Consider the following 27,444-nt stretch of genomic DNA (forward strand, 5'->3'; position numbering starts at 1 on the left):
TGTGTTCGTGGCAGAAGTCAAATATCGACTGTATCGTAGTGGTACAGTAACAATAGGTTTTATTCTTTGAATGTAGCAAAAAAATGTTATGGGTGATTGAGTATGTAACACAGAAACATTTCTGATAGAAACTTTCACTTACACAAAGAGTAACAGCTGCGTTTTCGCTTATCGTTTAATAATTTGTCTACCTAATCATTTATTCTGTATTCAAGATGTGAAAGAAAAATATAACAATTTATTTTATGATATATTTTATTAAAAAATTGTATACACATCCTAAACTGAGGATTAAACAACAATGTTAAAATAAATATTATGCTTTTTATTTGCTATTACTTTCTCTGCACTGAGAAATCTTACACACCACACTATTTTCCTAGATTGTCCACATACATTAACGATTATGCAATTGCACGTATAAAAGTTCATTGTACATTAACTTCAGAAGTAAAAAAGACAGGAAACGAGGTACATTTTAATATCATTTGTTTAACCTTTCTGAGAAAGATTCAAGAATCGATTAACTTGAGAAGTAAACAAAAATATAGGAAAATGAGATTGCTTTTCATGTCACTTGATCGATCTTTCTGAGAAATAGATATTATTCATTGTCACTGTCAATGTCCTCATCAGTTGTGAACTCGGAATGTTCGTCAGCTGCATCAACGTCTTCTGCAGTTTCTTCGTCTGAAATATCCCACTGAGGATGTTCTGTAAGTACTTCTGGTGCTTTTTTCACATCCAACTGTAAGTATTTTTATGATAATAGTACACTGACTTATGCCATATGAAATTGCTATTTAAAATATGTGGAGGTGTGCGAGGAACAGAAAATGTTAGATCGAGAATTTTATTCGGGATCGGGACGAATCGGGTTCTCGAGAACTTCCGAGATTCCCAAGCATATTCGAGTTCTCGACAATTTTCTGGATTATTCCCGAGCATATTAGGGTTCTCGAATATTCTCATTAGAATATTCCCGATCCCGAATAAAATTCTCGACACGTCCCAACCATTAAGTACCCGACATTTTCAGGTTCTCGCACACCTTTAGTAATAAGTAAATAAATAGATGCATTTATATACCTTAATATTTTGAGCTTGATCAAAGCCGAGATACGAGTCACTACGTAAACATACAGTAAACGTGTATACACCTGGCCACTTTGGTGTGGTAAACTTTAATTGAATTTCTTCAGAATGTGCTAATGACTTGACAAAAATAGGAGGCGTCAGTAAAGTTTTGCTCTTGCGATCGCATATATAAACCCACCAGTATTCCTGTTTAACATCTGGAAAGAGGGGGCAGTGTACTTCGTGTGATAAATTACTCCTCCCCTCCAAAAATTTTTCCCTCTTTGAAATCCTTTGCTGAAACCTGTATAAAGGTGTGGACACGTTACTCACATTTAATAACATACAATTACTATTATACCGTGTATTCTATTTGTGTAGACATATGTACTCGAGTATTGTTTAGTTAGAGGTAACCATAAAATCGTAAGGTAACTTTACAAATACAATTTTACCTTTCCCACTCTGTATCGTCATCATCAACGGATACATCTTTCTTATGAGGACTATCTTCGTCATCACTTCTGTCACTGTCCACGTTACTGTCACTAACATCGGATAATTTATCTTTGGAAGACTCTTTTTCTATTTTATCTTCTTTCTTCTTTGCATTAGGAATATTTGTTTTTTGAGCATTCTCATTTCCAGACTGTGACTGTGCATTCTTTACAGAAGCAGACTTTTTACTAGTGCCTTTTTTATGAGATCTCTTCTGTCCTTTCTTTTGTCTATGCCATGCTGGCTTCTTTACCACTTGATTCGGTTCTTCTGGTGGTTCTTCGGGAGCGTCACCATTCCCATCTTTATTATCATCGATCATTGTTTGTTCCTTGACTGTATCATCTCCAAACAAATGTCTAAGATCTTTCCGGGTTAACGATACTGTCACAGTTACAATAGCACCAACAGTATATACTGTGGGGTTTTCATCGTCAATGACTGGAATTACAAAAAATTACAGTTATATTAAAAAAAAAATCTGAAAATAGAGATATTTATGTAACAACAGTGTGTTATACAGTTGTACCTTCAGATCGTACTTTGAAGTCTATGTATGGCATACTTCCAAGAACTTTCATAACATCTTCGTATTCACTGTCTGATAAATTTCTAAGGATCAGTCTTGTTTCTTCTCTTTTCAATTGTGCAAATTGTTGAAGACTCCTGATTTGATGCTAATAGAATAAAATTGACTTATTGTATAAATTGCTAATTACAACGCATAAAGAAAGGTGATAACGATACAAGAACAATAATTTCAGTCATACTGGAAGCTAACGCTACCTTCTTTGCTGAGAAACATTTCAAATTATCTTCAGTTATATGTGGTAATTGCAAAAGAGGATTTTTAAATTCCCAAAATCCTTGTACTATCATAGGACATAATTTCATACAATTTTCTATAGTTTGTATACTTGGTAATTGTGGAACTGAAACAAAGAAGAGTATATTTAAGTTTATGCTCGTTAATATTATATGTGTGCGTATGTATGTAATATTTATATTTTCTTAAAGCATACATACCTCTCTTGGCATAAGCTAGTACAATTACTCTATTAACACAAGTAACCATTTCTTGAATTAAATATGGACATTTTTTTAGTATATACTGTTTATCTTTTTCCAAGGTTTCTGGATTTAGCGATATGCGAGATAAATGTGCGTGAAGTAAAGCTCTAGCTTTAATTGAATATGAATTGCATAATGGTTCTTCCTTGTTTTTTACTCCTAACAGGGGTAATTGTTTAATAAGCTAAAAATTAAAAATCATTTTGTTATGCAATTCTATTTGTAATTCAATGTGAAATGTCATATTACAAAATAAATAAATATTATAAACGCAACTATATACGTGCATATAAAAGTAAACTACTGGAAACAATTTTAATATAACTAGAACGTGAAATATGTTAAAAATTGATCAAAACACTGTAGTTTCTTTCTTACCGAATAAACTTCTTCATAGTCTGAGTGCCTTTCAACTATTTCCGCATTTAGCTCTTTACAAAATTCGAAGGAAGCAGCAAGAACCATGATTACTCTTTTTAATGACATCGACGGTGTTTTCAGAAAGTAGAAATAATGCATTTTTGATGTTTCAAGTAACACCTGAATGGAAATGATTAGTACATTAACTTTTCTCTAAATTAATATTTGGGTATATCATGTTTAAAATTCAATCGATAATTACTTGATCATCAGTGTAACGATTACTTTTATACCACCACATCCCAACAGCGATCGGTAAAGCAAACATAAATACCAATGAATATAATCCCAAAACCCATACAGAATTTTCTTTTTCAACAATCCAAGATGGTAGAGCTATTCCAAAGTTCATTGCTCTTGGACCATCTGGATTTCCATACTTTTCCCAATTCCTTCGTGCTTCCTCAACCGTTAATGCCTGATAAGCTAGTAATATAAAGTCAATATCATTATCTTTAACAACATCTAGAACTTAATGTCTAAAAGTAGTATTACTGATATATAATTTAACTATTACTCATAAAAAATATACACTCGATTGGGTTATACAACAAACTGCCAGTATACAAGCACAAGTTTGTTAGTAGTTGATAAATTTTTGGTATATTACTTTAATCTAATATTAACCTTTGGTCAGTTTCATAAATGCTACTTCATCTCCAGTCTCTTTATCTGGATGAAGAATCAAAGACTTCTTACGATAAGCCTTTTTAATATCACTTGGTGATGATAGCTGGAAATAATTATGATATTACAAGTACACATATGTAGCAGGATAAATGAAATATGGTTTCTTAAACATATTATTCATACTTACAGAAGAAACTTCTAATATTTCAAATGGATCAAAATTAGCCCTTTCATAGTCAAATTGTGATACTTTATATGCCAAAAATATTAGAATTACCCATCCTAATATAATAAGGAATTTTCTACAATAATATAATCGTATTTAATAAAACATTAAAAAATTCTGTACGCATATAGTACATAATAAATATAACTTACTTAAATAATGCTTTGGTTTCTTTCCATGGTTCGTTAAGTTGTAGAATAATTTTCTTCTTTTTACATCCATCACATTGACATTCTCTTGCCTCTTGATCTGGATCTAATATTCAATATGTGTATTAAATACTTTCTTTATGGTGTAACTAGTTCAATCAAATTGACGTTTAGAATGTTTAACAAAAGAAGAATTTGTGTAATCTGGTTAATTTAATTTACAAATAATGTGTATTATTTTGTTTAAACATTTTTTTTTAATCCATATGTATTTTAAATCGCGTATAATTCACATCGTTTCAAACATTGAAACGAGTATTACACATTTCAATAAATTTACTTACCTTCGTACACCTTATAATTTTCAACATTAAGTGCTTCTCATAATAGTGCATAAGTGCGAAATCATGATAGTGTTTTAAATTAAAAACAAAACAGAACCAAGTAAATAACCAAGTAAATATTTTTTAAAAATAATGAATCAATTTAGAATTGAAAATTAGAGAATAAGAAAACGTCAAACATTTTCATATCAAGTGGTTTAAACTTTAAGTGTTTGAAATGTTGCAGTTTATTATTGAGGTTATTAGTAAATTACTAACGGGATGTTCGCAATTAAGTATGTAGTTGTGTGGTGACAGAAATGAGAATGATGCATAGCGACACTCTATGAATCGGTGAATAATATTCATGATTGTAAAACGTTATCGTAATGTCACTTAATTTCTATGTTTAATTGAATAAATTTATCGAAATCTAACCTTGTTTCGGGCAACGTGGCCAAAGATAGTACGTCCCAGGTATCAAGAGAAGTGCCAAAAATGAAAGTAAAACGTAGAAAAATTTCCCACCACTTTCGTCATATTGAAATTTTTGACCACTCATAGTTCATTAAGTAATAATATTTAAGTATATTGTTTAAGTACATTCATTACTAAACTCCACTTTGAATTTACGGTACCATCCAATATACAGTAAAGTTACAGAGCTGTCGCTGTCAATATTGCCAACTCAGCACAGAATGCTAACTGTTCAGGCCAGTTCCGGCACAGACTAGTCTTACACACGAAAAACTTCTGTCAAACCATTAATGTTTGCATCACCAAATCAGATGACCTTGAAATATTACTACAAACCGATGTTGTCACTTCTTTACGAACGTTTATCCAGCTCTGTTTATAAGCCACTGAATGAAAGAGGAAGGAGAGGCTATAGGTGAAGAATAAAAAACGGTGGAAGGCGCGGCAATATTTGAAACATAGTACTATAGAAAACTGTAATTCAGAATTTCATGAACTCGTAGTCATAAATTAATCAGTTTTATGAACTGAATTATTGTTGAAACATTCTGTTCACCATAAATATGTAATCAAGTATTCTTATTAGACATTTAAGGGAATTTTTATATATGAATACGTATGAAGAAACCACTATCTATATCTATACAAACATACAAACGAATATTCTACTATCGGATATTTTTATTTTATATATGCATATACATGTATTATAATATATCCGATTTTCCTATGAAATTTAAATATCTACATTAAATATCGTAGATAGTTGCAAGAAAAAACACTTTTATAAGTAAGCAAAGTGCCGCTAGATTGGTAGCAGACGACCGCGGAAGCCCACTATATAGCAGCAGATTTTCATCAGACATAATTTTAGTTTCTACGATAGAGGCCGCGCATATACACAAATATACATTTAAATGAGATCTAGGTTTACAGAGCACTAAGAGCGATTGTTTTTCTTTACTTTATAGAAAAAATAGAAATGTATTTATTCAGATTTTTAACAATTAATACTACAATATAATTACTTTTGTTATTGATTTTAGGGAAAATAATTTCAATAAATAACCATTTTTATAGTACGAACTATATATATGATCTATACAATACATTTTTATAATGTAATTTAAAATTAATGGATTAGATTAAAAGTGCTGGTTCCGGGGGTGATGTCAGGAACTGTTCAACTACAAATCTCGAGGTCGTGGGGTTCTTCGAGTTCCGTTACCTACTTGGTTACCTCTTTTTCCTGAATTCCATGTATATATATGGATACTTCGATAAATAGCTTGATGTATATATAATCCAGCAAATCTCAGTTAGAAGCAGCTATATCTACGCTCTAGCCTTAGAAAAACGCAAACTTAGATTTATAATTTTATAATCTGTATTGAATAACCTAATTGAACATATATAAGTTCTCTCCCCCCACCGCCAGAGACATATTTTGACGCATCACTACTGTGTTAGTAACGTGGCATAGAATTTTGCGGCTACATTCATTGATGAACCATGACTTCCATGCACCTACACTTACACCTACATAATTCCTTCCGCGGCGGCGTTGTCATTAGCAATCTCTTTAGCGTCACGTTCTCTATCCCCACCATTCCATTGCGCATCCAGTAGAGCGCAAATCAGCGCGATAAAGAAGAAGCGATGAGCGAGATACACAGTACTAATTTAACTGTGGGGATAGCATTGTCGTAATGACAAGTCGTCAGCCAATCAGGGCAGATAAAAAATTTTTCCGCCTTCTCCGACGTCGCATTTTGTCACCCAAATTGCACGGCACCGCAGCGAAAATACTGTATGCATGTAATACATACAGTATACGTATACATGTATTTGAGAGTTCTACAGCTACATACATCGAATATTATTTCTGTATATACGCGTACTACATCTGCTACAAATTGGTTCGTGAGCAGTGTCGGTGGTTGCGGTTTGTAAGAATCCTCTGTGGGTCGAGTTTGATACTCATCGGCATTATATATTCATGGGGGCAGTCTCATATAGACGTTACAAAGTTTAATTCAACTTAAATCATAATAAACTTAACTTTAATTTTTTATACGGCTTTAATTACTAATTTCTTGGTTCTATCTCGCCCAGAATAAAAATCGTATCTTGCTGGCGTACATGATTAGAAATCTCAAGGTCGACTAAAATAAAAAAATCAAGATGATTCTTAATCATTATAATTATCGTTATCGTCCCTACCAAAATAAATAATTTATCTTGAAAAGTGTTCTTCATTTTTTTCGGTAACTTTTTAATAGACAAAAAAAAAAGGATGATAAATTCAACGTAAAAATATAATTTCTTTTTGATTGCATCGTATACAGTACTTGTCGTGAGGGGCAAAAGTATCACAGAAACAGCTGATCTCAAAAAAACCGTTCTCTCGAAAAAGGACTTCAAAGTTTAAAAAAAATGTATTCTGTATTTTCGACTCAATTTTTCATGTAGAATTGAATTTCAAGGTCGACAATTTAGGTCGACTAGTCTAATTTTTAGCCTGTATTAGAACCTGCGTCACCATTTTAGCCTGGGTCAGAACCATTACTACTTTTTTCATGGAACAGAACCACATGATCTTTTTTAACAGAATGTGTCTGGCCACACTTCTGGTAACACAGAACAGTGAACGAAAGTTTCTATAAATTGAGAGATCTAGGTCTATTCTAAGTCTATGCTACCACAAACAGTATTTGGAGAAACCAGATAGAAATTTAAGGTACTTTATCTTGTTTGTCAGAATATATCGTATACTGCTGCAGTGTCTTCCAAAGTTTAAATTCTTAGGTAAACGGGAAAGTTCTACCTTGAAATAACAATATGCTTCATTAGCACCAAGTAGCACCAGTAGCACTGAGCTAGACGCGCGGGCGCACACATCCATGTTTACGAGTGTGCGACTCGGGAAGCCTATATGGCATGTGATTCGTGCATAAAGCAAAAGTGACAAGTAGTGACGCGATATCAGCCAGGAAAAACAATAATGGAGGCGTGTAATGCGGTTGAACGTGAAGTTGATAAGGTTTTATTGAAATTTGGTGCGATAAACGAGCATGCGGAGACAGTATTGCGCGATTTAATAAATCACATAGAGTCTCTAAAAAAGGAATTCGAAGAAGGTAAAATACCAATGGCTAATATACTATGTCCCGATGACATTTCATCGAGCGAACAGTAAAATTTTACCGAGATGTTGACGTCTATACTTATTGGAATGCGCGGAGAAAAATTGGACGATACGTGAATACGAACATCGAAAGATACGGTGATATTGTAAAATCAACTTATTGTAGTCCTCGAATCGTGTAAACTTTTCGCTCCCACCACCTTTTCTTTTCGTACGTTTCTAACCTCTTTTGTCGAGGCGGTAAATCAAAATCTATTGTAGCATTTAAAGCAACTCGCTACTCGTTATCGTAGGAATTTTCTCGAGTCAAGGATAAACCATGGAAAATTCGTGATTCTCCTGAAAGGATGATATTCTAATTTTATAATGGTGACGTTTCTTTTTTGTCAGCACCGTCCGATCATGAGTTGACACCAGGTCAAGCGCAAGTGTTGAAAGACACGATGAAAAAGGTACGAGAGACCGCTCATCACTTGGCTACCGAACATCGGGAACTGCATAGCACAGTGTCAAAAGTAGGAAAAGCGATTGACAGGAATTTTATCGCTGATTTTGCGAGCACCAGCAGAGAAGATGTTTTTTCAGGTCCAGAGAAATCGCATATGTTGAATCAGGTCATTTGTCAGCATTTCTATCGTCATGGAATGCTGGATATCGCAGCGGAATTAGCAGCGGTAATCGTATAATTGTGCAATCGTTAGGATCAAATTTACCCGTTGGATCTTATTGGATTTCGATTACAGGAGGCTGGGATTAAAACGGACGAAGGAACAGGAGAACCGTTCACAGAATTGAATTACATACTCGATTGCTTGAAACAGAGAGATCTAGAACCGGCTCTTTCGTGGGCTAAAAAGCACAGGGAAGCTCTTTTAGCGCAGGTATAAACAGCTTTTTCTTTAACTTTTGAAATACAGTGAATCCGGGTTATACCGACGTCGAAATATTCGTACTACCGCGGGGTATACCCCGTGAGGGGCCAAGAAGCTCGAGAGCCGCCGCCGCCGCCGCTGAGAAGTGTGAACATGACACGGGTCGGTACTTGATCAAGGAATAGCCCACGTAATGGCCCGAGTACGACAAGACCCGAGCTTCTGACATATAAAGCGGATTCACTGTACACGTAACAAAGAATAACACACGCCGTCTTCCTCGTAGAACTCGTCCCTGGAATTTCAACTGCATAGATTACACTTTATAAAGCTAGTTCAACAAGGACCTAGTAAACAAACCGAAGCGATAATGTACGCCCGACAAAACTTTACGCAATACGTCGGACGTCATGGGAAAGAAGTGCAAGCGTTAATGGGTACGCTGCTTTACTTGCCGAACGGAATACAGTCCTCCCCTTACAGTCATTTATTAGATCCAACATTGTGGCTCGATATTCACGACGTTTTCACGAGAGAGGCATGCACGCTATTGGGCTTGAGCGTCGACAGTCCTCTTTCGGTGTGGTACGTGTTTTATGTTTCGCTATGATTAGAATTTGGAAGATACGCGGATCGTTAGAAACGTGTTCTCCGTTATAGCATTAACGCGGGATGCACTGCGTTGCCCACGCTATTGAATATTAAACAAGTGATGCAACAGAGACAAGTCACGGGAGTCTGGAATGGAAAAGACGAGCTACCCGTAAGTAAACCCGCCTGTTACACGGTCGATCGTAGATCGTCCTACGATTCTTTGTTATGCGAACGAATCTATTCCATACAGATCGATATAGATTTGGGCAAAGAGAGTCGTTACCATTCTGTGTTCGCTTGCCCGATTTTACGACAACAGAGCACGGAGAACAATCCACCGATGAAGCTGGCTTGCGGTCACGTGATCTCGAGAGACGCGCTGAATAAACTCACCAACGCGAACAAGTACGTAATCTCGGGTAGAAACAGGGTTATATGTATGTACATACATAGAAAACGGAAGATCGAATTCGTTGAATCGACGAACAACAAACTAGAGAAAGAAACACGTCGATTTTCTTTCAGACTGAAATGCCCGTATTGTCCAGTGGAACAGAATCCGGAAGATGCTAGGCTGATATATTTCTAGGATACTGTGATACAACCCTACGGAAAAGATATTACCAGTTGTTCCGTAACGTCACGCCTAAACCGATTAAGTATTTAGTGACTTTTGCCGGTACATCCTGTCCCATGAACTCTCGTGGTGAACGCGATAATCACGGTAATTACCTATCGTTTCCCTTATCGGGCGTGATTCGGTGAATCGGGCTGATTGAAATCGATGCACGAATCGTTGAATTATTCGATTCTTTTGGTTAAATTTTTTTGTCGTCGGTAACAGTGTGAGCAAGCATTATTTCAGTTAATTATTTAATATTTCGGCATCTTTCAAAGATTAACAACAAGTAAGTCAAAGGTAATCGGATTCAACACAAATGAAATATATTAATCGGGGCGCGATTTAGAACGAAATATATGTTCACATATATATTCGTGTACGCGCGAATCTGAGGACACTAACATTGTAATTGCATATTTGGTAGCACGAGCTCGAACATAAACGTTAAATATCGTCGTTCGACATTAAAAAGCTAACCTCGTATCGTACCGTATTATATCGTATCGTATCGTATAGTATCGTATCTTACCGTGTCTTAGCGTATCGTATCGTATCGTATCGTATCGTATCGTATCGTATCGTTTCGTATCATAGCATATGATCTTAATCCAACCAAGAGGTTCGTGCTACAGTTACCGATAACATTACCTTTTAACGAAATATTTTTCTAACTTGAATATTTAGAGAATAAACAAAAGAAATTGTATATCTATGAATTGTATATCTATTATAAGAATATTTCGTACTGTAATTAAAATAATATAGTATTGTACAGGAATAGAAAAGTGAATATCCTATGTTGACGACGCAGGTGGGAAATCCTTTTCAAAACCGTGCCCCAAGTGTGTCTACGTGCAGAAGTAGAATATGTTTGAATCCTCGAGCAAAACACTTTTATTAATACACGATATATCGGACACATAACACACATAGGAATGCACGATGCGCATTTACATTAAGAGAATTGATTCCGTCGAAATAATGCTGAATGAATGCAGAAACGATTCGTTACACGAGAATACTAATCAATTTTCCAGGACCTCGTTCCAACAGGGAACAATAGATACCGGAAAATGTTCAGGACAATTCGTTACACGCGTTTCAGTTTCTATTCGTAGCATTTAATCTCCGTAGTGCCCGCTACACGACTAAACACATTTTCGCACAACATTCGCATGCTACGATTCATCGTTTGCCTAACACAAGGGACACCTTTATTTTTCTGAAATCTCGTTGTCTTTGAACAACTACACAGGCATTAAGTATCGGACCCATACACCAGCTGATTAAATATTTACTTTACGAGCATAGGAAAGTAGCTGCAAATCAGAATCGGTCGCGTGTACGCATAAAAACGATTAGCAGGACTAGCGACGTTCGTTCGTTTGTTCGTTTGTTCGTTGATTGGTGCAGCTTCGGAGATTTATTCCTTTCTTCGATGAGAACGTTACATTATCGGTAACGAGAAAACGATCGTTCGTCTCCGTCGTCGTTGCTTATTGTCTGTTCACAATAGCAGCTGTCGACAAATTGTTCGCTAAGGGTTTCTTGGGCGTTCTTCGTGTTACACGAAGATATACATTGAAAATCATAGAATAGAGTACAGTAGACGATATTGCGACTTTGATTCGACATCGTTCGGCGATCAGGGGATCGTGCGTGACACGACACGCGTGTTTACGAGATATATATCTTCTTCTTTCGAACGCTCCATCATCTATCTCACTCTATCTCACCCCCGACGCTTTGTACCGTTGAATGAAACGAACGAAAAGAAAAGCGGTGAAAACGTGGACGATCACCTTCGAGAAAGTTGGCCCGAAGAAATAGCAAGCTACGTGACAAGCTACGTTACACTATAGTCGCGAACACGTCGAACACACATTTCTATGTATATGTTTTCGGTATTTACAGAAATCCAAGGGACTCTTAACGCAAGTGCGACGCACCATACATACACATTTACATATACATATATTAGAATAGAATCGAATCGAATCGAATAGAATAAAATACAGTGGAAAGCGTAACATTATGACGATGCAAAAAAGACGACTCGTCGTTTCTTGATGCGATTCTTTACCCCCCTATAACATGGCGACTTTGGTCTTTCGAAGATTATACATGATTCTGAAAATCGTTTGAGATTTCGCGTACCGTTCGCGTCGTGCTTCGTGCGTCGCGCATCGCGCGTACCTTATTTCCTCCGTTCGTCTTTGCATTCTCTTCTTTGTTTTTGATGAACGAGCGCGGGCCAATTATTTGTAACGAATTTGCAAATCGAATTGACTCGTTCTTTTTATCGGGAGTAGGTGCGTCTCCGGACACTACCTCGTGGATTTGATCGAATTCGTGGTGGAACGCCGTACACGTGTGATCGCTAGTTCTAGCAAAATCGGTTCTCGGCAAGCTTTCCAGGATCGTCACGTTACGCGCCATAGCGTTCGACCATCTTTCCTCCTCTTGTGCTGCTTCTTCTTCCTCCTCCTCTCCGCTTTCCATCCAAGCACATTATCGTTTCTGGGATGAAACTTGCGATGGATCTCAGAATTATCCTAATGTACTGTCATGCATGTAAACGACGCTACTGGCATTCTATAGTGTTCAGAAGGCTACTACGAGCATAATTTAATTATTAAATACTCTATGACACGCGGCGAGTACGCGCGTTATCAACTACCGTCTCGTGTTAACAATGCGTGAAAGTGTTTTTTCTCGCCGATAGATGGAATACTATTTTCTATCCTCTATTCGCTATTCTAACGCTGCTATAACGTAAAGCTTCGTCTTCTCTCATGGAGCTTTATCGTGTTCACAGTAGCTTAGGACCCGAACGATACCTACTACCTAATATGTACCTCGCGATCGCGAAACTACAATTACGATTACAATGGTTATCGGAGAATTTCCCGTGCTCAAGATAGACTATACAGTCGAGGGCTCTACTACGATTGAAATACTGTACTTACCGTTACCATGCTCGTAACATACATTATACATAATACAGAAATAAGAGACTGATAACGATCATATTATACTACGCACGGTAGTATACCGAGTGTAAGGATATACGAACTTGTCCGAGATCCAACGCAAACGGAAAGGACGCGTAAATCGCTTGTTCGTTCGAGTTCCCTCGCTCGAATTCGGATCAAGCGTTTCTATATAATTTGCAAATTCGACAAACGTTTCACGCAACCACGACGCATTCGCGAACAGAACGGTATTCATCGCAACGATCGTGGATCTTTTTTAGCAATTCACAAGGGAATTTGGCAGAAACGCGTATGCGTATCGAGCCACCGATCGAAAAACCAAGGTAGAACAAAATATAGATCGCAAATCAGCTTCTCGGTTCTCGGGACGGAGCATGGTACAAGGTTCGAAGAGTTTCGATTCGCGACATGTACTTTGGAAAACTCTTCATCGTGCCTAATCGCCGGTTTCGCTGTCGGTTTCCCTGCAGCCATTCAGGGAATCCTAATTAGGCGGTTCTCCGTATTTAATAGCGTCCCGCTAGAATAATTCGAGTATGCGCTCGCGCGTTTACGTTACGTTCGCACTTCCGTCACGAGTGGCCGAACATATTGGCTATACGATTTGATCGATCACCGAATACGATCCAATCCGATGAATACCGATCGATCGCGGGCTAATTCCCGAAAAGATATTCGCGTACACGTTGATGTATGCGATCGTCGCGCAACGCAATGCAACCCAACGCAACGCAACGCAACGCAACGCAACGCAACGCAACGAAATGCAACCACGTACATACACCGCGTACAATACATTATTTATATTTTGATTATCTTGGCGACGCGAATCATATCTTGGAACGCACACGCTCGTTATTACCCCGTCTATTCCGTTACACGCATATCTATCTATATACAGTTTGCAGTTTGCGTTGGATTAGATCGATCGAATAATTTTCTGCCATTTCGAGAATCAATACTTGATCGTTCCTTGAAACGGTAGAAATTTTACGAACGCTTTTCCGTATGGTTCGTTTTCGAGAGCACGATGTTCCTCCGGAATATTTTGATCGTCGAGAATGAAAAGAGAACAAATCGATTTCGACAACAAGAAGAAAGCTTGCTCGGTCGTCCAATTGTTTCGTTCTCTTCGATAAAAAGGTGCCGGGAATCGATGGTTAATGGAAAAATGGCGAATCGCGTCCAGCTCGTGGTACCTCCGTGTCGAGAATGTCGAGAATGCCGAAAATGGAAAATTGTTCGTTGAGAAGCGTAGTCCGTGCGTCTATTGCTCCTCTTCCTCGTTCTGGTACGTTACGTAGCGCACAGATGATTTCTCGCCAATTATCAGAGACTGAAACATAATCGATGCTAACGAGAGAACGCGACAGTCGCGAGCGCGAGCGTAAACGGCACACAGATCGATCGCGCGTATTACGTTCGTCGCGTGCTGGCTCTAGATTCTAGATAGTAAATCGAAGCAATTACCTTCTTCTCTTCTTTCGTCGGTGGTGCTCTCAAGAAATACATCAGTGGAGCGTAAAGGAAATTTAAGATCGCAATACCGAATAGCATCCACTCAAACCCGATACTATTGACCAACGTTCCACTGAGAGCAGGACCTAAAAAACCCATTCACCGTATATATTTATATGCACATACATATGTAAATTGAGAATTTTCAACTCGTAAAGAGGCCATCGAACAATTGTAATTCGAATTTGCGAAATTGCTAGATCGACAGCATCGGTGGTTCAGTGGTAGAATGCTCGCCTGCCACGCGGGCGGCCCGGGTTCGATTCCCGGCCGATGCAACGAGAATTCTTTTTTATTCGTGTCTAATATATTTTTCGGTCTATCGTTCCATCGAATTTCTTTTTTTCTCAATCGAAGAAAGAAAAAGAAAAAGAAAAAGAAATCCAAAAATATTGGAACAAGTCGAATATACGTACCAATGGCGAAACCTAAGCAGAACGCAACGTCTCCGATAGCGTAAACGCTCCCGTAAACAGCGCTGTGTCGTATGTCGACTAGATAGCCCAATTCGGGCATTATCGAACTGTCCACCATACCGATAGCGAATCCGAGACCGGCGTTGGGTATGATCAAATGGTCGATGCTCGTGGCGAGCGGTATCTACGAACGCGAAAGAGTCGAGGAGTCGGTCGATGGATGGGAAACAGCAAGAAACTTGATAGTTGAGGCGACAGATGCACCAGATACTTACGCACATTAAACAGACCCCGATAACCACGAGTCCGATCAAGGAAGCCAGCCACCTGATTGCGAGACAGAAAATCATTAATCGATGTGGTAGAGCTGCGGGGCAATCGCCGAATCGATGATCCGACCAACAAAAAAATAAAGAGAACGAGAAACGAGACGCGAGAAACGAAAAAGAAAAAAAAAACTCGCCCGAACAGGGACTCGAACCCTGGACCCTCAGATTAAAAGTCTGATGCTCTACCGACTGAGCTATCCAGGCATCGAAACTCTGGTCACTCGTTGTTCTTCGGTAGCGTCGAGCACCACCGGCTAACAACGAATTTTCGACATTTGCGAAATTGCTAACTTTACAGAAAGTTTCTTTCCAGTATTCGAAAAACACGTTTAAACATGTGTTTACCAACCTGCCCATTCTGTGTCCGAGCGGTCCAAAGAGATTCGTTCCGATCAAGTAGCTGATACTCGCTGGTAAAAAGGCGGCGCCTTGCTCCCATCTACTGGCACCCATCGTGTCCATCATCCAAATCGGAAGACTGGGTTCGAGCATAGCGATACCCATATTGGCAAACGTAATAGCACCTGACAAGAGACACCGATTTGCCTTGGTAAGTAGGTGTTGAATGCGATGAAATTCGAAATCGAAAAGAAATTTGAGAGAGCCGAAACGGAACGGAATGTAACGAAACGCACCCGCAGCCAGCACGATGTAGGGGTCGGTGACCAATGCCTTCAACGAAGGTGGGTCCGCTTCGGTGTAAACGACTGACGGTTGAAGCACCAAAAGTTGAAGAACTGAAAGATTTAGTCCGTCGGTGCGAGCAAGATTCGCCGTTGTTCGTTGCGGTTAGGGTACCGAGTTATTCGAGCAAGTAAGGTACTTACGGCCGTCGCCGAGCGCCAACGCCGAAAGTACCAAGAACGGAGCTGATTTTCCAACGAACTCGTACATCACGCCGCCAAAGGGCGGTCCGATCAGGACACCGAGAGCCAAGCCGCCGAGAGCGATGCCCATCGCGTTTCCGCGTTCCTTGTCGTCCTGATACCTTTCGGCCAACATACCCATACCTGTGCAGATAGGATACTTGCGATATATATATATATATATGTCAGCAAGATCGGTGGCTCGATGCGATACACGACTATTTTGCGAGCAAGGAAACGACGTATGTACCTACCGAAACGTTTCGAATTGTAACTCGAAATTAATTGATTCGGTTACCTGAAACGCTCGAGCACGAGGATCCGATACCTTGCAACGCTCGCGCCAGAAAAAGAATGCCGTAACTTCGTCCGAACGCAAATATCAACGTCGAAAGGAACATAATGATAAAGCCGGTGAACATGGGTATGCTGTAGCCGATCCTGAAAGCAAAATTAGCAAAATTTTTCAAATTCGAGCTCGAGGACGCTTCCTACACGTGTAAAACCGATATCCGACGACAGAACGACGATCGTAAATCGCAATTCGTAACAGATGTTGTGTACTCTTACTTGTGCGTAAGCGGACCAACGATCGGGTTGGCGAGCAACTGCACGAAAGCTTTCGAGGCGAACATTATTCCGACGGCGACGGTCTCTTCCAAGAGTTCGCGATGTCGTTGTTCTTTCTCTTTCCATTCGGTGAAATTCTCCCTGGCGGCTTCGCTTTCTACGCAAACGGTGAAAAATCATCGAGAAGAAACAAACGATCGAAAAGAATCGGATAAAACAAAACGGTCCGAGAGAGCGTGTCTTACCGGTTGGATCGTTGCTAGGAAGAGCGGTCGTCGCGTAAAGAAATTCCAGTTGAGAATCGTTCGATTTGTTCGGCGCGTTAGGACATTTCGGCATCGTAACGAAACTCGGGCTCGTCGTTGCGATCTTGATCGCGTTCGCGACCACGCGATGGTTGCCATGACCGCTTTCTCCCTCGAGATGTTGACTCAACGTCGAGTTCGGATGCTTGATGTCGTACAGAAATTCCGGTATAATCGGAACTGTAACAAAAACAATATTCTCGTTGGTGTTCGAGGAGATATATATCCTCCTGCTGTTCGGTGAGAATTCGATTCGCGAGCCGTGACTTCAACGCGGGGGTGTAACTCAGTGGTAGAGTGTCTGCTTCGCATGCTGAAAGTCCTGGGTTCAAATCCCAGCACCTCCAAACGAGATATCTATATATATCGTCATTTTTTTTTTCTCTTTCTCTACCAAGATCCTGGAATTTTTGTCTCCCCGATTCTCTGTTCTAACTTTTTTTTTTGCAGTTTGATTCTCCGATTGTTCGGACGCGTCTCGATGATCCGAACGACGGCTAAACTGGAAACGGAAACGGAAACGGAAACGGAAACGGAAGGGCAAGTGGAAAGTTTGAACGGTGGTCGAGGCTAAGGCCGAGACGAACATAGCCGACAAAGATTCGAAAGCTCTGTTTCGCCGACGCGAAAGACGCGCACCTCATGATTTGTTAGCGCGCACGAGGAAGGCACGAGGAAAAGCTGTTTCGTATACGCTCCATAAATGTATGACCACTTATCTGGATTGCCGGAACGCGTTGGACGTCCCCTCGCGTATATTACGTTTTCGACGTCTCTGAACCCCGCAGGAACCTGCTAGAAGCCCGTGCCTCGTGAATTAAACATCTTACCGCGCGATAAAAGAAATCAAATCGCATCGAGCTATACCCAACGGCAAGAGGGAAAAGTTAAACCGCTGGAAAATCCGTAACCGAGTAGGATCGGGTAGGCGGCCCGGACCAGCCCAGCCTTTGACCGACGTTACGATCCGATGTATCCCCCTTGCTCCTCTCGTTCCTACCATCGGAAAAAAAAACTTTTTCCTCGTGAACCTTGAGGCGTGCGAAATTGTCGTCGGTCCGCCTGTCGGACTTCGCGGGGTCGTAAATCCCGTTTCGCTTGCACGCGGACGATATTCGGGCCTTGACGGAGTTACGGGGTAGCTACGTCTAGTTGAAATGAAATTCGACGTTTTGGAACAACACTTCAATATATTTTAACTTAACATTCACAAGTCGGCTGACGAGGTATAACGCGTACAACGAGTTTTTCGACGCGATCGATTCGTGTTCTGTTCGAGGTATCTTAGCTTTCTGCGGTTCGGCGTCGTGTCGTCTATAATGTCAACTCGGGCTCTTCTTCTATCGGTTAATGGGTGGTGCATTTGGTCGTCGGAGTGGGGATGCGATTTGGTGGAATTGTGTTTAGATTATCCGAATGGATTAGGTGTGAAAGATATGGGAAAGAGGTCTGGAAAGTGAACTGTTCGTGTATTGCCCTTTCAATGGGCTCGCTCACGGAGGTCTCGCAGTGGTGTCCGATGACACTCCAAATCTTGGGACCGTCGCGTCGCCTAAAGTGTTCTGGCTGTCGCAGCCGACCGTGTTTATGTCATAACTCGCGTTCGGTCTGTGTGGGACCGAACAAACCTGGTAAACGGTAAACGCGACGGTAGTGCGCGAAACACGACTAGCCTAAAGCAGAACCTTGACTCTTGCCACCCAATTTGTACGATCGCAGAGGACACAATACGATACGATACGATAGAATACTGCGCACAATATTATACTTACCCACTGCGGTTAGAAGCATGTTATCCAAAAGCAAGGCAATGGCAACGATCACGAGAATCAGTCTGCGCGATTCTCGGCATCGTTGCAACCAACCGCTCCATTCCACGCCGCTCATCTTCACCTTTCGCAACACCTTTGCTCTCTTCCTCTTCCGTCGCACCACCTAAAATATAAATTTACGATCGCAATCGATAGAATTGAAAGAACGCGTCGCTTCGAAAGCGATGGAACTTTGTTTGCATTTGTCGCGCGGCACGGTGTCCGACTTTCGTTCGAGTTATTCCGTTGAAAACGAAACAAGTATCTCGGTTGTAAAATGGACAGAGAATTGGATGCATTGTCCGTGCAATCGAGCACGATCGAAAATTTCCAACAGGTTGTCTCAATTAGATTTGTTGGGAGCAGGATTTGTCGATCGGTCGGCCGATTCGTCGTTGGTCGTTGGCTCGAGAAACGTTATTGGCAATGCGCACGAAATGGGAGTGACGCGAAGCGACGCGACATTTAGACCGCTTTTCGTCGAGCGACCAGAGTCTTTATTCGACGAGATTGGACGATTTTTCCATTCCACCAACTGGAAACGAAACTTTGAGACCGGATCGTCTACGTGTCTCTTGATCGATCGCGTTCCTCGCTTTTACCGGTAAAATGTGCGAATCGAATGAAATGACTAAAGTGCCAGGAAAATTACCGAACTCTTTCGAATGCTTCTCGACTCGACTCGAATCGAATCGAATCGAATCGAGTAGGATCGGATCGGATCGGTTACACGGGATCTACGCGGAACAGCTATTACCGCTCTAGAAACGATCGTGGACGTTTCGATCGCGCAGCGCATAGCCTATGAAGCCTTAACGGAATTAATTAGACGCTTTTAATGGTATCTACGATGGCCTCTCGCGCGACCATTCCACAGCCCATGCTCTCACCGCTTCTCTTTTATTCGTAATAACTCGATTACTCGATGCTTTTAGCCCAGCTAATTTTCACACGCTCCCCGTGAATAGCAAACCATTAAGACCGTTGAAAGCGACGCCCGACAACGAATCGTACCACGCCCCCTTTTCGTCGTTATATTCGAAAGCGTTTTCTCGATTTTTACGAAAGTCACGGAGAGACACGGGGGATTCTCCTTTCGACTACTGCTCTGTTCGACTTGGAGAAAACTTGGCGCGGAAACGTCTGTCAATCTTCTCGAACATAACGTTTCTGGATCGGTTGGTTTCGTGAGATAAGTCGCGCGTTTGATTTCGCTCTGCTTGGCCAACTATGCCCAATATCTTACGCTGCTCTCCATCACTCTGTCCGCTCGATCGTCCGATTGTCCGATTGCGCGATTGTCCAATTGCCCGATTGTGTCCGTGCCGCCGATCTACGTGTACGTGTACGTGTACGTGTACGTGTACGTGTACGAATTGCACGAATGTGCGTTCGAACGTCCCTACCGTCCGCGCGATCCCACATAATATAATAGAAAATATACCACATAATACATATGGTAGGTATGGTACGGTATGTGGCATGGTATGGTATGGAACGGTATGCGGGAGAGCCTGTGGGGGACGAGTCAAAGATTGATAAGGTGGTAGGTAGGGGAATCGAAGAATCCAAGAGAATCGGTGGTCGAGAACAGGGAGACGTAGAGAGAGGGAGAGAGAGAGAGAGAGAGAGAGAGAGAAGCAATCAGCATTTCCCTGAAAGCCGGGTCCCTTGGGTGCGTGCATTATTCTCGGGAAAAGCCGAAGAAGATTTTTCTCTTGCAGCCCGTCGACAGTCCGATACTTTGCTTTCTCTCCTTTCCATCGTGTTTCATTCTCTTATCTGTTCGGTAATTACAACGAAGAATGACCGCGAGCGGTTCCGTTGCCGGCTATATTGTACGAGAAGTCTTTATCGGCTCTTTACTCTCTTTAACGTTCTCGTCTTTCCTCGCTTGTTATTGCGCTTGTCACGAGTCTCGCATCGTTTCGTTTCGTTTCGTTTCGTTATCGTGGTGAAAATATGAATTCTCGCGTTCCATTACGTTCGATTAGGTTTCGGCAACGACTGAACCGAGACAGATGGATAGGTAACGCGATCTGTTGATCGCGCACGAGTCCAAATTCAATTTTCGATAAGTCGCATCTGGCGCGAGACCGGAAAAGCGAACCAGAGCTTGGAATCGATGCTTCGAGAGAGCGTTATCGAGGGACCTAGCTGCTGTCGAAAGGGTTTGACACGGTAGTGGTTTTGCGATTGACAGCTTAGTTGGTTCCGCGTTGATGAAGTGACTGCGGATCCAGCAACTCATCCGACCTCGTTATCCCGATTCGATGGACGTGTACGCGCCACGGCATCGGTTCCCGCTCCCCCCCCCCTCTCTCTCTCTCTCCATTTTCCCTCTCTTCTCCTTTTTTAGTCTCTTATCAACTCCGCCTCCGATCCTACGCCCATTTTCTTGTTGCACTGGCGTTCAGGCTCGTGCTCGTGCTCGTGCTCGCACTCGCGGTAGAAACGGGCGATCAAATTCTGGAGACGAGTGCTCGGGAGACGAGTGGAGGGGGCGAGTATAATGGTAACGGTACGGGTAGAGGGGCAAGCTAATAGAAAAATCATGTCCAGCGTCGAGTCGCTCGATTTATCTTAGAATCGTGTCACTGGTCTGCTGCACCCAATCCACGATACCCTTGCTCGGCGCTCGCTTCTTCTTCGCGACGCGAACGCGTATATCATCCAAGCGTGTGGGCTAGAGATGATCGGTAATGCGATTAGGAAAGGCGAAAGGCGAAAGGCGAAAGACGCGCGCCAGACAGTCGGCCCAGATGAAATTCTCGACAAGCCGCGTACTCGAGATTCTCCTAAAGTAAGTTTCAACTTTGGAAAGCAATTAGCAGTAGCTATTGCTGGAACCGAACAGTCTAGTCCGGAGCGGTAGCTACAGTTCCGCCGAGTGAATAGCTCGATCGTGTCTTTGAAACAACTTTAACGCGGCTCGCAATCGAGAGCTGCTCGTGGATCGACGCGATTGGACGCTGCAGATCTCTCGAACCTACCGAAACGACGTTTCCTCGATACTTTGAAGCGCAACGCTAACTAGATTTCGTTAGGCGACAACTACGCGCCGTTTCAGATCCCTATCGTTAACCCTATGTATATGAAACGCGTTGTTCACACGCGTACGCCTAGCCGAATATCCCCGTGTACGGATTTTCTCGAAATTTACAATTTTCCAGACTTATTAGAGAGAAACAAAAACACGCGCGAGGAACGGAGAAGCAAAGATAGATAGACAGAGAGAGAGAGAGAGAGAGAGAGAGAGAGAGAGAGAGAGAGGGGGGGAAACGAAGATGGAAAGAGTGGATGTCGATACGGTCGTTACGGTCGATACATACCAAGGAGGAGAGAAGTAGCGCGTTTAAAAGGCAAACTGTTGCTTCGCGCCTCAACAAGTTGGTCGACGAACAGTAAGATTAATCGAACAACCGATTCATTCGACGATCGTTTACACTTTACACGATCGAACGGACCGACAACCAACGACAGCGCAACTAATAGAAATTGCTCGTATTCTTACGCGCACGTTGTTTCACCGGTTCTAATTCGAACGAATTCTTGTGCTCGTACCTGCGGTTCTCCGTCGCGTGGGTCGTTTATCTACCTTGTCGCTTGCTGGTTCGCACCAAAATTCTAAACCGCCTGCGGTGAGTCGACTACGCGACGCGTTGCTTTCGACAACAGAAGCGATTCTAAGCGTAAGTACGATACATAGGATACACGCGTACACGAGAAATGTTGCCGTCTGGTCGATTCGTATCGCGGATCCCGTTTCGTCTCGTTTCGTCTCGTCTATCTTGTTCCGTCGCACCATCGGGATGTTTGCGCCCGACAAAATATGGGCGGGGAGATTGATCCGTAAGCCGATGTAATCCCGTTTACGATTATAAGCTCGGAACCCCGTTCCTCGATCCTCGAGCCTGAGATGCTTTCGATCAAGAAAATTCGTAAATTTCGCGAAAGGATTCGAAACCGGATAGAGAAAACAGCCGGTTCGCTTCTTTTGATTCCGAAGCGAAAAAAAGAAGAAGAAGAAAAGAAACGAAGAGAGAAGAGGGAGCAGCGGCAGGTATCCGCGATTCCTCGAACGAGGGAAACAGGGAGGAGACGCGGGACGGATATCGAAGCGTGACTACTATGAAAGGAGACGATTGAATACAAACAGGAAAGCGAAATAAAATTACGCCTTCGATATCGTCTACAAGGAATTTACGAGGCTGGCGAGCTTCGTACCTCCAACTACGAATAAGATCCGCTTTTCACGGATAACTAGACGTACATGTACATATGTACGTATGTACGTCGGAGCGGTCGTTTTCCCTTGCATTCTCGCTCGATGCATCGTAGATCGACGCGAAAGATAAACGCGATCGTCACCGACACGAATACGTACATGGACGAAAAGGGAGTAAGGTAGCGGGGATGGGGGTGGAGAGAAGAATTGATAAACAAAAAAGTTTGGAACAGTGGCAAAAGGAGCGGAAGAACGAAAGAAAGACGGCGGAGGCCGGTGTCCGACGGATCGGCGCGGCGCGGCGACTTCTCGGTTACGGGGTCTGGCGATCGAGTAATCGTATTATAGCCGGTAATTACGAGACCGCTCGCAGTGGTACAGGAGAAGCCTGCAGCTCGGGCAAAGTACAGGGTGGTAGGGTTATGCAGATTGCTTTATAACCTAGTTACCGATCGCTCTATTAACGTCGCGAGCTTGATACCAGAGATTTCGCTGTACCTTTCGAACCACGTTCGAAGGGGCGTACGACAAAAGAAAGGAGAAGACCTCCGAGAAGTAGAGGAAGCAAGAGGAACACCTACCTATTATAGGCAGAAGAGAAAACCAACAACGTTCGACGATACTTTGATATTTCAAAGTTCGCGTCGTTTCGCTCTGTTCCATGGTTGCTTTCTCTTCTAGAGTTTTCGGCCGTGGCGATGCGTTCTCGGATTCGTCCGTTCGATTTCGGTGCGAAATCCGTGTTCGCTCGTCTCCGTAAGGTAAAGGCTCGTACAGACCTGAACATTTCGACGAACATTGCGCCGAACGGCGCACCGAACAGCGAACGAAACGCAAGATCGACATTCATTTCGGCGAACCGAACGGCGCGCCGTTCGGCGAAATGTTCAGGTCTGTACGTTGAGAGCAAGGAGAGACCGACCGACCGACCATTCGAAAGAGAAGCTGCGAATGACACGCGGAAATGAGGGTGGAACCCCGAGGACCAAAGTCTCGATTAGGAGGTTGCACGATCCGTCGCCAACAAAGCGTAGGCTAGACTATCCGGACGAAGACCAATCCCACGCAAAAGGGATCTTTTCTCGAAAGAGATCGAGGTAAAGCGCGAGCACGCGAAACGGGATAAACGCGAGCAAGCGACCGCCGTAATCGATAATCGTGGAACTTGAAATCGCGCCGATCGCACCGTCGTGCATAATTTCAAAGGGAAGTCATCGCGTCGCGGTGATCGAGAGATCTCGAGGTTCGAAACGACTATAAACGCGGCCGTGTCTCGAAACAAATGCGAAACCAGAAACGATCACCGGGTTCGATAAAAATACAAAGATTGTTTCTTACCTATGACAAATCGGATGTTTCGACGGTACCACGACGATACGAGATTCAAGCAGTTTGGTTGAAATCCGTAGGCGGATGGTCGACCGGAAGGCGAGCTGGACGTCGAGGAGTAGCCGTGCTTCCAGGTGGAAGCTCCGCGGCCGATTGAGAGCGACGAGAGCGGTAAGGGTGCATCTCACCCCGATTTTTCCGGCTCGGGGCCGTCGCACTCTCTGCCCACCGTCGTCCGCGTCGCGTTCGCGTCCGCGACTCCGCCGTTTCTTCGCCCGTCACCCTGTACCCTATCCCCTATCCCCTATCCCGCTAACCCCCTAACCCCCTATCCCTCTATCCTCTATTCCCTATACTGGGTATTCCCTGTATATACTCCATATCCGTCACCCATTACCCGTTAACCGTTACCCGTCACCAGTTACCCGTCGCCCGTCGCCCGTCCTCGTCCTCTATTCGCGATCCTCGAAGATCCAAAGTTCCGCGACCGAAAGCGCATGGTCCATCGCGCCTCCGGAAGCCCCCACTGTTCTCCTTTGCTCCCGCCCCTTTATAGTTTCGCATCGTTCACCGATCCGTTTCCCTCCTCTCCTCTCCACTCCTCTCCTCTCCTCTCCTCTCCTCTCCTCTCCTCTCCTCTCCTCTTCTCTTCTCTTCTCTTCTCTTCTCTTCTCTTCTCTTCGCATTGTTCCGCCAGCTACCACGTTAACGCCGTCCCTACCCTTAATACGTACACCCCTATCAACTTTATCCGTATCGTCGTCCTGCTCCTCGTTGTTCCAATTCGATGCATCTTTAGGATATCGAGGTTGAATAAATGAGTCAACTCGGGTGTCGTAGTAAAAACCGTTTAACTAGTCCTAGACGAAGAACGATGCGTTCTTCGCTAAGAACGTTAGTAGCTTTCTGCCTGACTGGAGGACCTTTTTCAGTGGGCGCATCGACGACGTCCCAAAACCGTTCAAACGAGGGGAGAAATTCTCCACCCCTCCCCCACGCACATGGAGAAAGTTTGTTCGGCCAAAACGACGCAACGCCACTGTCACGGACTTTTCAACGGCCGAGTCAAGGTTCTGGCAATCGTCTCTTTTATGACCAGACCCTCGACCCAAAGTCCAAAATGCCCCTTCCTCGTTCCCACGCACAATGTCCGCTACACTTCCTCGTGGATCGCGAGTCTCGGAATAGAGAAGTATTCGGTGATAGACACCATCGAGATTACGACGCGGGGGATAACGAAAGAACGAGACCGAGCGGATCAGGGAATGCGGTTCGAGGTCAGAGGGAACGCGAGGCTTTCCAAGAATTCTTGATACGCGGACCAGGATCGGGGCTTTATTAAACTGCCTTTTATCACGTTCCAGAAACGAAGACGCCCGACTCTGTCGTCCTTCCCGTCTCTTCCAGCAGCTGCAGAATTACGCTGGATTGCTGGCGTAAATGTCGAGGGAGAATCGTCGTCGTCGTCGTCTTCGATCGATGAGCGACACCAAAAACGATAGCTCGACCCGCGAGCAAGGCTGAAATTCGTTCGAAAGTTGCTTCCCTCCCCTCACTTTCGTTGAAATTCTGGAAAGACCATCGGGGACAAGGGATTTCTGTTTCGTTTCGTTTCGTTTCGCTCTGTTCTGTCCTGTTCTGTTGTGCGCATCGCTTCGACGAAATCGACGACGCTTCGGCGAGCGAACAGAATCTTACGAATCGAAGTTTCAGTTACCACCTGTGGAGTCAAACCGAAAGCGATATAGAGATTCCAGCCAGGAAGCCGATTCACTTGTTGATACTAGGAAGCTCTAGGGGAAACGCACGAGGTGCAACTTGTTGCTAAACGATATTATGCTCGGACTCGTTATTCAAAGTTAAAAACACGCGAATACGTTTACGAATGAAAAGCGTGTCGCGAAAAGAGCAGAAGAACGGAACAAATTTCCGTGCAGATATAGGTTGATCGTCGACGTTCGATAACAGGTTTTCGAATGGTTCTCCGATTCTTTCTCCCACTCTCGAGAGTCCTTTTTTTCAGCGGATACCGAGATACCGAGGTCGAAGGTGCCAAGGGAAAAGAAAAATCGCAGAGAACGTTCGAACATGGTCTGAAAGAAGATAGAAGGTCTGGCCTGTCCACAGCAGCCACTCCTCTATCACGGTAGACCCATCTTCCGTGTAATTAATTCGAGGAGGAACGGATGGATCACAACGGGGGAAGAATGCCTCCAATGGCATCGGCCACTTGCAGTTCTCTCTCTCTCTCTCTCTCTCTCTCTCTCTCTCTCTCTCTCTCTCTCTCTCGCTCCAGATCTATCTAGCTCTCGTTTTCCCAACGCAGTTTCTTTGGCGCTGCAGCGGCTGAATCTTTGTCTAGTCCTTTAACGGTCTACGTACTCGAGTCTTCATCCTCTCCGTTCGTTCGGCTTTTGCCGTTTCATTCATCAACTGGTTCTCTCTGTCTTGATTCCGTGGAGGCTCGTTCGCGAGTTACGAGGGAAAGATAAAGCGGTCGAATTCGGTGGGATTCGCGAATACGTTGCGAGATTACAGAAAAAGTCACTTAACGCGGAATCATCGAGCGATCCGACGCGACGCGACGCGACGCGACGCGCCACACGTGTCGGTATCGGAGATGGTGCAATCGCATGTCGTTTCTATCCTGGAGCTCTGACAAAAACTTGGAATACGTCGATGTCTCCACAAATTTCCACGCTTGCAAAGAAAAAACTAAAGTACCGGAAAACGTGATCATCGATAGAGAGGCCGATTATCTTACCGGGTGGAAGCACACGATCCTAACGAGCAAAGTAAAACGGTTTCGCGACTAGAAAGAGGAGGTTCGCGTCGATCGAAAGTCAGCCTCGTCGAACGAGAACGTGGCTTTTTCACTTTCGGCCAATACTCGCCTACGGACTATCCTCGATACCTGTTCGCTACGAACGACCGCGTCTCGATCGAAAAGAATCTGATCGCGCTACGAA

General features: G+C 43.0%; 3 protein-coding genes and 3 non-coding genes across 6 annotated transcripts; 3 read left to right on the forward strand and 3 right to left on the reverse strand.

Moving 5' to 3' along the window:
- Positions 1 to 304: 304 nt before the first annotated feature.
- Sec63 (translocation protein Sec63) lies at positions 305 to 5,213 on the reverse strand. The gene is made up of 12 exons (XM_076795438.1): positions 4,833 to 5,213; positions 4,075 to 4,177; positions 3,884 to 3,998; positions 3,694 to 3,799; positions 3,269 to 3,492; positions 3,025 to 3,186; positions 2,602 to 2,830; positions 2,362 to 2,507; positions 2,105 to 2,252; positions 1,533 to 2,016; positions 1,090 to 1,381; positions 305 to 748 (listed from the first exon to the last, which is right to left on the reverse strand). The coding sequence occupies exons 1-12, from the start codon at positions 4,954 to 4,956 to the stop codon at positions 605 to 607; spliced, it is 2,277 nt and encodes a 758-aa protein (XP_076651553.1). The 5' UTR covers positions 4,957 to 5,213; the 3' UTR covers positions 305 to 604.
- A 2,557-nt stretch (positions 5,214 to 7,770) lies between these two features.
- Positions 7,771 to 10,877, forward strand: Sou (required for meiotic nuclear division 5 protein souji). Its single transcript, XM_076795544.1, has 7 exons — positions 7,771 to 8,011; positions 8,410 to 8,693; positions 8,763 to 8,900; positions 9,178 to 9,476; positions 9,552 to 9,654; positions 9,736 to 9,890; positions 10,011 to 10,877. Exons 1-7 carry the CDS (start codon positions 7,876 to 7,878, stop codon positions 10,072 to 10,074), a joined length of 1,179 nt encoding a protein of 392 aa, XP_076651659.1. The 5' UTR covers positions 7,771 to 7,875; the 3' UTR covers positions 10,075 to 10,877.
- On the reverse strand, positions 10,604 to 24,768 carry Vmat (Vesicular monoamine transporter). The gene is made up of 12 exons (XM_076795543.1): positions 24,485 to 24,768; positions 18,880 to 19,042; positions 17,048 to 17,287; positions 16,803 to 16,959; positions 16,531 to 16,673; positions 16,194 to 16,376; positions 16,002 to 16,103; positions 15,716 to 15,890; positions 15,313 to 15,364; positions 15,038 to 15,221; positions 14,574 to 14,707; positions 10,604 to 14,439 (listed from the first exon to the last, which is right to left on the reverse strand). The coding sequence occupies exons 2-12, from the start codon at positions 18,992 to 18,994 to the stop codon at positions 14,371 to 14,373; spliced, it is 1,554 nt and encodes a 517-aa protein (XP_076651658.1). The 5' UTR covers positions 18,995 to 19,042; positions 24,485 to 24,768; the 3' UTR covers positions 10,604 to 14,370.
- Trnag-gcc (transfer RNA glycine (anticodon GCC)) lies at positions 14,829 to 14,899 on the forward strand. Its single transcript has one exon. It is a non-coding gene; the product is annotated as a tRNA-Gly (tRNA).
- Positions 15,498 to 15,570, reverse strand: Trnak-uuu (transfer RNA lysine (anticodon UUU)). Its single transcript has one exon. It is a non-coding gene; the product is annotated as a tRNA-Lys (tRNA).
- On the forward strand, positions 17,383 to 17,454 carry Trnaa-cgc (transfer RNA alanine (anticodon CGC)). The gene has a single exon. It is a non-coding gene; the product is annotated as a tRNA-Ala (tRNA).
- Positions 24,769 to 27,444: the final 2,676 nt, after the last annotated feature.

The sequence above is a fragment of the Halictus rubicundus genome, chromosome 10, assembly GCF_050948215.1.
Source record: "Halictus rubicundus isolate RS-2024b chromosome 10, iyHalRubi1_principal, whole genome shotgun sequence".
Lineage (NCBI taxonomy): Eukaryota > Metazoa > Arthropoda > Insecta > Hymenoptera > Halictidae > Halictus > Halictus rubicundus.